Source organism: Nelumbo nucifera, chromosome 1 (genome assembly GCF_055504915.1).
Source record: "Nelumbo nucifera cultivar China Antique chromosome 1, China Antique-T2T, whole genome shotgun sequence".
Lineage (NCBI taxonomy): Eukaryota > Viridiplantae > Streptophyta > Magnoliopsida > Proteales > Nelumbonaceae > Nelumbo > Nelumbo nucifera.
In genome coordinates, this window is record NC_142649.1 from 94,223,154 (window position 1) to 94,234,848 (window position 11,695).

General features: G+C 50.9%; 1 protein-coding gene across 2 annotated transcripts in view; it reads left to right on the forward strand.

The window, feature by feature from the left end:
* The window catches only part of LOC104605607 (uncharacterized), a 30,910-nt gene extending 19,215 nt beyond the window's left edge, over nucleotides 1–11,695 (forward strand). For both annotated transcript variants that reach the window (XM_088889116.1, XM_088889114.1), the window contains 2 exons: nucleotides 10,225–10,724; nucleotides 10,816–11,695. In XM_088889116.1, coding sequence (XP_088745242.1) covers nucleotides 10,225–10,724; nucleotides 10,816–11,430 — 1,115 coding nt within the window. In that variant the 3' untranslated portion in view covers nucleotides 11,431–11,695. The remainder of the gene's footprint in view (nucleotides 1–10,224; nucleotides 10,725–10,815) is intronic.

Consider the following 11,695-nt stretch of genomic DNA (forward strand, 5'->3'; position numbering starts at 1 on the left):
ATGTGGGCAATGCAAGCCCAAATGCAGCAGTTTCAGCAGCATCAGCTCCAGCAGCACCAAGTACTGCACCACCTCTCCCAATATCACTACCAGCAGCAGTTCCCCCAACTGCCCATCAACCAACCGCAGCTCCCACCTCGGCACCCCGCCTCAAGGCCGGTCAAGGCTTCCCCTCAGGATGGATGCCGTCACCGAGCCGCCTCTCGATTCCAGAACCCCCCTAACAGCCAGGCCTCGTCCCCGGGCCGAAGGGAAAGAATCGCCCCCACCTCGAAACTCGCAGGCGGGTCCGGGACCTCGCCCGCAAAATCAACACCTCAGCACTCTAAGCCCGAGTTCCCACTCTCAGAGAACCGATTCAGTGCCTTAGCGGCAGACTGCCAGCATTTTGGGCCCATCGAGCTCGGCAACACGGAGGCCAGCAGCGCCAGTACCAGGCCTACCCAACGGAGGCGTCAGCGAAGTCGCCGAACTGCCACCCACGTCCTGCCCGAGCTCCGAGGTAAAGAAGAGAGAAGCCCAGATGAGGTAAAAGCTATCCCTGTTCTCTCGGTTCCTTCCCCCCTCTCATCAGAACTCCTTGCAGTCCCCATGCCCAGAGACTTCAAACTCCCTCCTTTAGACAAGTATGACGGGTCCTTCGACCCCAGCGACCACGTTGACGCTTTCCAATCCCAAATGCACCTGGCAAGGGCCAGTGAGTCGTGCTTGGTACAGAAACTTGGCCCCCGGGTCCATAAGAAGCTCAACCCAGTTCGTGCAGGTATTCACCGCACACTTCGTTACCAGCAAGCGGTGCCCTAGAACCGAGGAAAGCATCTTCGGAGTGGTTCAGAAAGAAGGAGAGCCCATTCGGGGCTACATCAAGCGGTTCAATGACGCGTGTTTGCAGATACCGAGACTAGACCCCGCGGTACAGCTCGCGGTGGCTAAAAGAGGAGTAACACACAAGGAGTTTAGATGGCACATGGTAGCAAGCCAGCCCGCGACCATGGCCGAATTCCTCGAGCTCGCAGACAAGTTCATGAGAACAGAGGAAGAAATAGGCACGGGCGGTAAAAGGAAGAGAGAAGGCGAGCTCTCTAACCCGGGTGACAGGAGAGACCCGGCCCAAGAAGCGAGGCCGAACCAGTCGTCCCGAGCTCCCATAGCAGCTCGGACAGACTACACCCCCTTGAACACAAGGCGAACTGAGATCTTGATGACGATCAAAGACGCCCCATACGTGAAATGGCCACCGCGCCTAAAGGGGAACCCAAACGAAAGAAACAAAAATTTGTATTGTAGTTTCCATAAAGATCACGGTCATAGTACCGAACAGTGTAAAAATCTCCGGGACGAGATAGAGGGACTCATCTGTCGCGGGTACTTAAGAAATTTCGTACAGCATAATAATATTAATAACAATAATAATAGTGCAGGCCGACAAGGGGAGAACGGTAAGGACGCTCCCGAGTCCAGTAGTAGGCCAGCTGAACCATCACAGAGACAGCCTCCGGAAGAGAGGCCAGTTCGCGGAACCATCCATGTAATAGTGGGAGGTTCGGTGGTAGCGGGATGCACTTCGGCAGCGGCCTGAACGTCAGTTCGCGAAGTGACCCGAGAAGAACAGAACCCTCCAAAGAGGCTGAAGGCGGAAGAATCGATCTCCTTCACAGAAGACGATGCGCGAGGTGTCCATTACCCCCATGATGACGCACTTGTCATAAAACTGAGGATCAGCGACTTTGAAGTCAGACGCGTGCTTGTGGATTCAGGTAGCTCGGCAGACATCCTCTTCAAGTCGGCATTTGACCAACTTCGGTTGCAAAGGTGTGAGCTAAAACCCGCGAACACTCCCCTGGTGGGCTTCAGTGGCGAGGAAGTCAGGCCCCTTGGGAAAGTAACAGTACCTGTGGAAGCCGGCACGTGGCCTTGTGCGGTCAGACTCAACCACGACTTCCTGGTGGTCGCGACCCCCTCCCCATACAATGCCATAATAGGGCGGCCGATCACGCATATCCTACGAGCGGTGGTCTCCACCTACTATCTGGCCATGAAGTTCCCTACAGACTTCGGTGTGGGGGTAGCGCGGGGCGACCAGCTTGAGTCCCGCAAGTGTTACGTTGCCGCCTTGAAGGGAAAAACCAAGGCGGTCGGCGACCTCGATCTGGAGCGGCCTGGGGAACAAGGCGAGGAACGAGCTTCACCCACAGAGGAAACAGTTGCAATCCCGACCTCGGCTACGGACCCAGCACGCACACTTCAGATCGGTGCTTCCGTCAAAGAACCCCTGCGGACCGAACTGGTGAGTTTTTTACTTCGAAATTTAGATATTTTTGCATGGTCCGCGGCCGATATGCCCGGCATAGATCCTGGCCTTATAACTCACAAACTTAACACTAACCCTGTAGTCAGACCCGTTAGACAAAAGAAACGAAACTTAGCCCCCGAACGCTGGAGGGCAGTCGACGAAGAGGTCGAGAAGCTCCTCATGGCAGACTTCATCAGGGAAGTCCATTACCCGAGCTGGGTGGCCAACCCTGTGCTGGTAAAAAAGGCGAACGGCAAGTGGCGCATGTGCGTCGACTACACCGACCTGAACCGAGCTTGCCCGAAAGATTGCTTCCCCCTCCCTAGAATTGACCGCCTAGTAGACGCGACCTCGGGACATGAGTTGCTAAGCTTCCTGGATGCCTACACAGGCTACAACAAAATCCGGATGGACCAGTCCAATGAGGAAAAAACCAGCTTCCTAACCGAGTTCGGTCTATACTGTTACAAGGTCATGCCCTTCGGATTAAAAATGCCGGGGCGACCTTCCAAAGACTTGTAAATAGGCTGTTTTGGCCCCTGATTGGCACGAAGGTAGAGTGTTATGTAGACGACATGGTTGTCAAGACACAGTTTTCACAAGAATTAATACAAGACTTAGGTTCTGTCTTCCAAATCCTGCGTTTAGCATGAAATTGAACCCCAACAAATGTGTCTTTGGCGTCACCTCGGACAAATTCCTAGGCTACGTTGTCAATCGACGTGGTATCGAGGCCAACCCGGATAAGATAAAAGCCATCCTAGATATGAGACCACCCCGGAAAGTAAAAGAAGTTCAGAGGCTAAACGGCCGCATAGCCGCTCTAAGCCGCTTAATGTCCAAGTCAGCAGATCGCTGCCTACCCTTCTTCAAAGCAATCAAAGGCAAAGGGTTCGAATGGACCCAAGACTGCCAGCTCGCGTTTGACGAGCTAAAAGGTTACATCGCCAGTGTGCCAACCTTAGCTCGGCCCGAGGAGGGCGAGGTCTTAGAACTGTACCTCTCGGCAAGCGACGAGGTGGTCAGTTCGGTACTAGTAAAGGATACAGACCGGGTCCAATGACCCATATATTATGTTAGTAAAATCTTGCAGGGAGTAGAGACAAGGTACCCGGAGATGGAAAAGCTAGCGTATGCACTGGTGATAGCAGCACGGAAACTCCACCCGTATTTCCAAGCTCACACCTTCATTGTCCTGATCGACAAACCTCTAAGACAAGTTTTGCTAAAACCCGAGGTGTCCGGTCGACTGACGAAATGGGCCATCGAACTCAGCGAGTACGATCTCTAGTTCAAGCCAAGAACTGCCATCAAGGTCCAAGCCTTGGCAGATTTTATCGCAGAATGCACGTTCAGCCCCGAAGCCCCTGAGCCGGTCGAGCCCGAGATCCCCAGTTCGGGTGAGCTCGGAGCTCCCAAGCCAGTCGAGTCCGAACCCCATGAAGTAGCGGACAGTGTAGCATCTCTCCTGATTAGACCAAGCGCGAACTGGGATGAGGAGCCCTGGATCCTTCACGTAGATGGCTCCTCGAACCAGCAAGGCAGCGGGGCTGGGATAGTGTTACGTGGCTCGAGCGGAACAAAACTAGAGTACGCACTACGCTTTGAGTTCGCGGCGTCCAACAACAAGGTGGAGTATGAGGCACTGATAGCCAGGCTGAACCTAGTGCACAAGGTTGGAGCAAAGCACGTCGTTATCTGCAGTGATTCCCAGCTCGTGGTCAACCAAGTAACAGGCGAATACGAAGCGCGCTAGCTCACAATGATCGCATACTTGGTAAAGGTAAAGGAGGCTCTGCTCCACTTCCGATCACACTTCATCAAGCAAATCCCGAGGTCAGAGAACACTGAGGCCGACGCCCTATTCCGACTAGCCAGCACGAGCCACAACACCATGAGAACCGTGTACATAGAGGACTTACCTCGGCCTAGCATTCTCAGAGGGGCAGAGGAGGTCGCTCCCTTCCTTGAAGCGGAGCTGAGCTGGATCGACCCACTCGCAAGCTTCTTGTTAGACGGAACCCTCCCTGCGGACCGCAATGCAGCCAGGAGGGTGCAGCGCCAAGCAGCCAAATACGTCATAATAGACGAACGGTTGTACCGACGGTCCTATACGCTCCCCTACCTGCGTTGCTTGCAACTTGCCGAAGCCGAGCTCGTACTCTGCGACACTCATGAAGGTCTGTGCGGCGGACACTTGGGGTGCAGAGCCCTCGCCCAAAAGGCACTCCAACAAGGATACTACTGGCCAACGATAAAGGCAGAGGCTATCGAGCTCGTCAAAAAATGCGACAAGTGTCAGAAGCATGCCAACATCCACCATCAGCCCGTCGCCGAGCTCAAGTACCTCACCAGTCCATGGCCCTTCGCGCAATGGGGCATCGACCTCCTGGGGCCATTCCCGCCAGCAACAGGTGGGAGGAAATTCCTAGTGGTAGCAGTGGATTATTTCACAAAATGGATAGAAGTTGAACCCCTGGCAACAGTTACAGCCTGAAACGTGCAGAACTTCTTTTGGAAGAACATTGTATGTCGCTTCGGGCTACCTCGGGTACTGGTCTCCAACAACGGCAAACAGTTCGAGGATATCAAGTTCCGAGAATGGTGCCAAAGTATGGGAATTAGTCAGAACTTCACTTTGGTCGCGCACCCGCAGGCAAATGGCCAAACAGAAGTAATGAACAGAGCCATCCTCCGCGGACTGAAAGCACGATTAGACCGAGCCAAAGGGTTGTGGACAGACGAACTACCAAGTGTTCTATGGGCTCACCGAACCACGAAAAGAACCACCACAGGAGAGACCCCCTTTAACCTCACCTACGGCACCGAAGCGGTGATCCCGGCGAAAATCGAAGTACCTACGCTGTGACTAGAAGCATACGACGAATAGACAAACGAGGGCGAGTTACGCACCAACCTCGACCTACTGGACGAGGTAAGAGACCTCGCGCACATCCGAACTGCGGCCTACTAGCAAAAGGTAGCTCGATACTATAACGCCAGAGTAAAGAAAAGGAACTTCCGCGTCGGCGACTTGGTTCTCCGTAAGGTCATGGTGCCCGAACCCGGCATAGGGAAACTTGGACCAAACTGGGAAGGACCCTACAGAGTAAAGAAAGCACTCGGGGGGGCATACGAGCTTGAGACCCTAGAAGGAAGACAAGTACCCCGAGCATGGAACGTCGTCAACTTAAGAAGGTACTACCTATGAACCACCAAGGCAAGTACCCTGAAGCTGAGGTAAAAAACGAATTAAATGGCCAAAATGGTCAGTTCGGCAAAAAGAAAAAACAGCTCGAAGACAGGACAAACCAACACTAATAAAAAAGTCATTTCATTTCAGAAAATGAGGTGTACATACAAAAAAAAAAAAAAAAAAACCATTTCATTTCATTTTACAAATCGGGGGCTACTTCGTCATCAGAAGCCACTTCGACAACATCCAAAGGCCCTGCCTCCTCCTCGGAGTCCGGTTCAGCATCCGCAGCATCGGCCATCTCTCGAGTAATGCGCGAAGTGGATATGGCGCTGGTATCGAGCTCGGGATACGTATTCCGAATCATCCACCGGCTTAGCTTGAAACCCCTCCTGTAGGAGTCCACCATCAGATCATCGAAACCCGGCGAAGCAATATAATCATCAACAGCTTTCTTCTTTGTGTCTTCGATGCCTTGAGAGAAGATCTGAGTCCTCTCCCTGATGTCCTCCTGAATATACTCGGCCTGATGCTGCAGGTCCAGCTTCATTTCCGGCATATGCTTCACCACCACTCCCATGGCCTCGGCATCTTTCTGAGACCTCGCCTGCCTAGACCTCGCAAGGCGAGCAGCAGCCTCAGCAGCACAAACAACCTCTTCGGCAGGTCGCGCCTGCAGGCGCGCAGTCTCTTCGGCAGCACTAGCAGCCTCTTCGGTAGCTCGCACCTGCCTCGAGCTCCTCTCCATCTGGTTCGCCATGGCGTGAATAAAAGAGTTCACCTACCAAAAGGAAACAAATGATCAAGGGAACAAATAAAAGAATAAAAGCCGAAGAAAATGGAGCACTTACCGCCATGGCATGGGTAACGGCACGGCAGGCCACTTGGGGAGGTGGGAGCTCGGTCCACGCCGTGACTTCCTCGGGAAACGTGGCCTCCTTACTCCTTTGAAGAGCGTGAAAAGGCGACAGCACACTCCTGAAGTCTCCCAGGGCCCCCGAGCCCGATGGCCCAGCTCGCGTGTGAGCAAACCCGGAGTAAGCGGGAGCCCTTGTATGAGTGGTCTCGGTATAAGGGGCCCCCGCCGGCTCCTGCATAGGAGGAACCATCTCGGGCTCCATAGGCTGATTCTCCGCCGGATAGTCTGGCACCTCGGGCTCCGCACCCTGGGGTACCTCGGCACGAGCTCGCTTAGCCACCCGTTTTTTCCTCTTCATGCCCTGGAACAAGTCCCCACCTCGGGTCCTTCGAGAGTCCATCGCACCTGCGAAAAGGAGTTCAGCATCAGCAAAACAAGCAAAAGAAGAGCAAGACAAGATCGCTAGGGGAAGAACCTACCCGAACTCAGGCCAGCAGCAATAAGCTTGGCCTCTTCCAGATACTGTTGACACGTCAGCCCAAGCCGCGCCCATTTCCGGAGGCCCTTCGCTGTCTCTTTATCAAGTGTGACGTCGGAGTCGGGAGCGGCCTTCCCCCAGCCGGTCTGAAATGACCACCCCAGCGCACTTCGCACCCCGAAATAGTCCCGCTTCCACGCCAGGACCTTATTAGGGAGTTCATGTAAGAGCTTGAAGCCTGGGCGAGGAGACAGGGAGTACGCCCGCCTACGCCCAGGGAGGGGACCCGCTTGCTTTTTCAGCATCAGAATAGAAGAAAAGACCTCCAAGTCCAAGGGAAAGTTCTCGTCGCAGAATAGGGAGATCGTCCCCACTAAATACCTAATAGAGTTCGGGTGAAGCTGGCCGACCGTCACATCGAAGTGGTTTAGAACCTCGACGAGAAGAGGGTGGAAGGGCAGTCGCAGCCCCGCAGCGAGCTGCTCCCGAAAAACTACGATCTCATCAGGACCATGTTCCCAAGGGAAGCTACCCGTAGGGATGAAATAGGCATACTCCCCGGGCAAGTTATAGTAGTTTATGAGGGATCGAAGTCCCTCGGGCGACATAGTCGAAGGACCGAACTGATCCAAAGCCCGGCCACGACGGGAGGTGGACGCCAAACTACCCGAGGCACCTCGGCCTATGGGTTCAACCTCTTCCTCAAAACCTACATCGGGCTCGCTTGAACTACCGGGAGATGCAAATCGGTTCGTAGAACCTGCATCAGACCCGCTTGGACTGTCTGAACCCTCCGAGCTAGACATCGGGGAATGGAAGACAGGGTTCCAGAAAAAGCACTCACCCGGGAAGAAGACGAGTAGAAGACGAAAGCTCGAACAAGCAAAAGAAACCTGGAACGCGAGCTAAAGAGCCTGAACGCGAACTGAAACTGCGCAAGCTTGAGAGGTACAGTAGTGGCGATCGGGGTCCCCCCGGCTATTTATATCCATAGCAACCGAAAAGCGACGGTTTGGATTGAAGCCGATCCAACGGCCCACATTCGCGCTAACCGCACGTCCTCCGAAGCCGAGACGTGACCAACGCACGTCTTTCTGAAATGGACGGCACCGGCGCACGTCTTGTCAAAATTAACGGGGCGACGACACGCGTCTTCTCGAAACTGACAGGGTGTCAGTGCACGTCTCCTTGCAATAAAAGCGTCTGCAGCACGATTCCCAAAAATTAAGGAAAAGACTACCGTCACGTCTTCCAAACGCGCGCCTTTTTGAAAATCAAATTAAAGCACGCGCCATCTGTTGAATAAAAATTCAAAAAACGGGCCAAAATCCTCCTACTACCTTACGAACTCCCCGCGCAAGACAGGACCCTTAGCGCAGGGAGTGGGGGCAATTGATGAAGGGAAATTCGGCCCGACCTCGCAATCGCTCGACACGTGGCAAAAACAAACAGCTCGAGGCAGCAGAGCACCCAAAACACGCACCAAGTCCAGGAGCCCGAACTCCCTACTAGGCGCCCGAGCTCCCTACTAAGAGCCCGAGGTCATTACTGGAAGACCGAACTCCCCACTAAGAGCCCGAGGTCATTACTGGAAGACCGAACTCCCCACTAGGAGCCCGAGGTCACTACTGGAAGACCGAGCTCCCTACTAGGCGCCCGAGCTCCCTACTAAGAGACCGAGGTCATTACTGGAAGACCGAACTCCCCACTAGGAGCCCGAGGTCACTACTGGAAGACCGAGGTCATTACTGGAAGACCGAGCTCCCTACTAGGCGCCTGAGCTCCCTACAAAGATCCCGAGGTCATTACTGGAAGACCGAACTCCCCACTAGGAGCCCGAGGTCACTACTGGAAGACTGAGGTCATTACTGGAAGACCGAGCTCCCTACTAGGAGCCCGAGTTCCCTACTAAGAGCTCGAGGTCACTACAAGACCGAGCTCCCAAGAGCCCGAGGTCACTACTGGAAGCCCGAGCTCCCTACTAAGAACCCGAGCTCCCTACAAGGAGCCCGAACGCTCTCAGGCCCAAGCCTCAAAAGGCCGTGACCCGAGCTAGCCCATGGTAGCTCGGAACACTCCCCAAACCGAACTCAAAACCATCTCGCTCGCCACTCCAGCACTCCGCGTCCGAAACACCAGACTGACCAAACGTACCTGACACCGAAGATGTCCGTATCCAAGGGCGGCGCACCCGACTGATTCGGGATTTGACGCTTGACAGCCGCACTTCAAACGGTCTCCTGCCACCGCCACCTGCCACCATCGTCACCAGCCACAGTGACGGCTCCGACAAAAGGAGCAGTGGCGGCTCTACCCTGCCAGATGGGATGACGTCCGAACTGGTAGGAGTTCAGAGATAATCATGCCCGAACTGACAGGAGCCTGGAAATGAGTGTGCGAGGTGGTTATAAAAGGCTCCCTACCCCCCAAGAATGAGGTATGCTAACTTTGCGCTATTTGGTTTATCTTGCCTTTGAAGGATTCTAACTTGAGCTTCGGAGCCTTTACACCGGGTTCTCCCCGGAGCTTCTTCCATCTCCTCCGTTTCAGGTGCCCCGCTACTCGAGTCAGAGGCAAGATCGTTGACAGCTAAGACCGGCCAGATAGTGCATCATCAATAATGATATATACATATTCAAAAATTAAAATATTACAGTCAAGCAGGCTGAATTTTCACTCTCCATCCTTGATTTTGATGGGATATCTGACTTAATCCCTATCACCATCCCTGACAAAGCAGTCTCCATACTGCCTGACTACAAGTACAGGAAAAATTGAGATCCCTAATTGTGTGGGTTGAAGTAGGGCTTGTTCCTTTCCTCTTAATTCTTATCTTTTAAGAGGAATCTTTTAATTTTAAGAGAAAATTGGTTATTTGTTTCCTCTTATCTCTTAAAGTATAATCATAAATAACTTTTTTTTTCTAATGATATTAAAAACTCTCATATATAGTAGAGTCAAAATAGATATTTGATAATTTTCAGAATTCAAACAACATTCTCAATATATATAAAGTTAGAGGAAAGAAAATTTCAATATATGTAATTATTACACTTTCAATGTTAGAATTGAAAGCAAAGGAACAAGCCCTGAGCTTAGCTAAGCGCTCAGGACCAATATATGTTAAACCTTAATAATGCCAGCTAGTAGCTATGACTTATTACAACCATAAGAAATAGAGTTGTAGAAAATCTATCACTGCAAGCTGCACAAGCCAGTTTGATCAAGACTGTTAGTTAGCCAACTGTAGAAATCACATTTGACACGTGTTCTTTTCTTTGTGTTAATTATTTTTTTTTTCTGGAAGCTTCTACCTTTGTTATTTAAGACAATGAATGAAACTTCCATTTTCAAATTTTAGATCAATTACCAATTACTTTAGTTTTGCTTTGTTTTAGCTGACCATCTTGTCCCAAGGCCACTTAAATTTGCCAACGAAAAGAGACGATTCCGCTCGATGTCGCCGGGTGCTTTCATGCTACTGCGAGCAATTTGTCAGCAAATTGCAACTGTTGGAAACATCGAGGTTGGGGATGAATACGACGTTGATGATAAAGATATGAAAGCATTAATTATCGATGCGCTTTTCCGTGCCGTCCAGAAGGGGAATGTTGACTTCATCGTTGAGATTCTTAGGTATCGTCCTCGAATCGCACAACTGAAAAACAATGAAGGAATGACCCTGTTTCATGAAGCAATCCGCTGCCGTAAAGATAAGATATTCCAACTCATCAACGATTTTGATATACCAACCGGTCCTGCGGTAGGTGATTACAGAGACAGAAAAACCAATAACAACGCATTACATCTTGTAGCAGAGTTGCCACCTGTGCAACGACGTAATCACATCTCTGGTGCAGCAGCTCTTCAGCTACGGAAAGAGATTGTGTGGTTCAGGGTGAGTTTTTTTTTTTTTGTAATTTTAATTCCGTAGGTATGTTGTAGTTATTAATTACGTACTAATTTGCTTCTCATCGTGATCATGATAGAAAGTGCAAGCCATTCTTCCACCTCTCCACCAACAAGCTAAAAACATGGACAACAAGACACCTAGGATGTTATTCAATGATTCACACAAGGAATTGTTCAAAGAAGGAGAGGAATGGATGAAGCAAACCGCAGAAGCATGTATGGTGGTGGCCACGCTTGTGGCTTCAGTTATGCTTTCAGCAACTTTGGCATTACCTGGTGCAACTAAATCCGACTCAGGCATCTCCATTTTCATTGATCGCTACAACTTCAACACTTTCGTTATGACCAATTTGATATCACTCCTCTTCTCCTCTTCTTCCTTGATTGCTTTCCTCTCCATCTATATTACACGCTTCGCAGAACAAGATTTCTTAGTTATCCTGCCCTGGATATTGTGCATCGGCCTTCTATTCCTTTACATTTCTATTGCATCCATGATAGCCAACTTTATGAGCACCATATTAATGGTACTTCGCCATGAAATGAAGTGGGTTATGATTCCTCCTGCTTGTCTAGCTATTCTCCCAATTGCCATACTTTCTATGCGTCAACTCCCAGCCTTGTTTCAGATGATGCTTTCAACATACTCACTAGGCATATTTACCCAGCAGAAAAAACGTCTCAATATCTAGCCCACCAAATGAAACATAGATCAGTTTGGAGCCGGCTTATTTAATTAATTTGCATATATCCAACTGATCAACTACTTTCATCCTGTCCTTAGTTGGTTTCCATTTTGTGGATCAGTTAATGCTATCTAGCTAGTTGAGTTGAGTCTGACTTCTTTGACTTTGTTTGTTCCATGTGATCAATTTTCTTAGAAAATTAAACTACATCAAAGCATATCACTCTTTTTCGGTATATATATGATTAATTTCTTATGTCGTTTTAATTCTC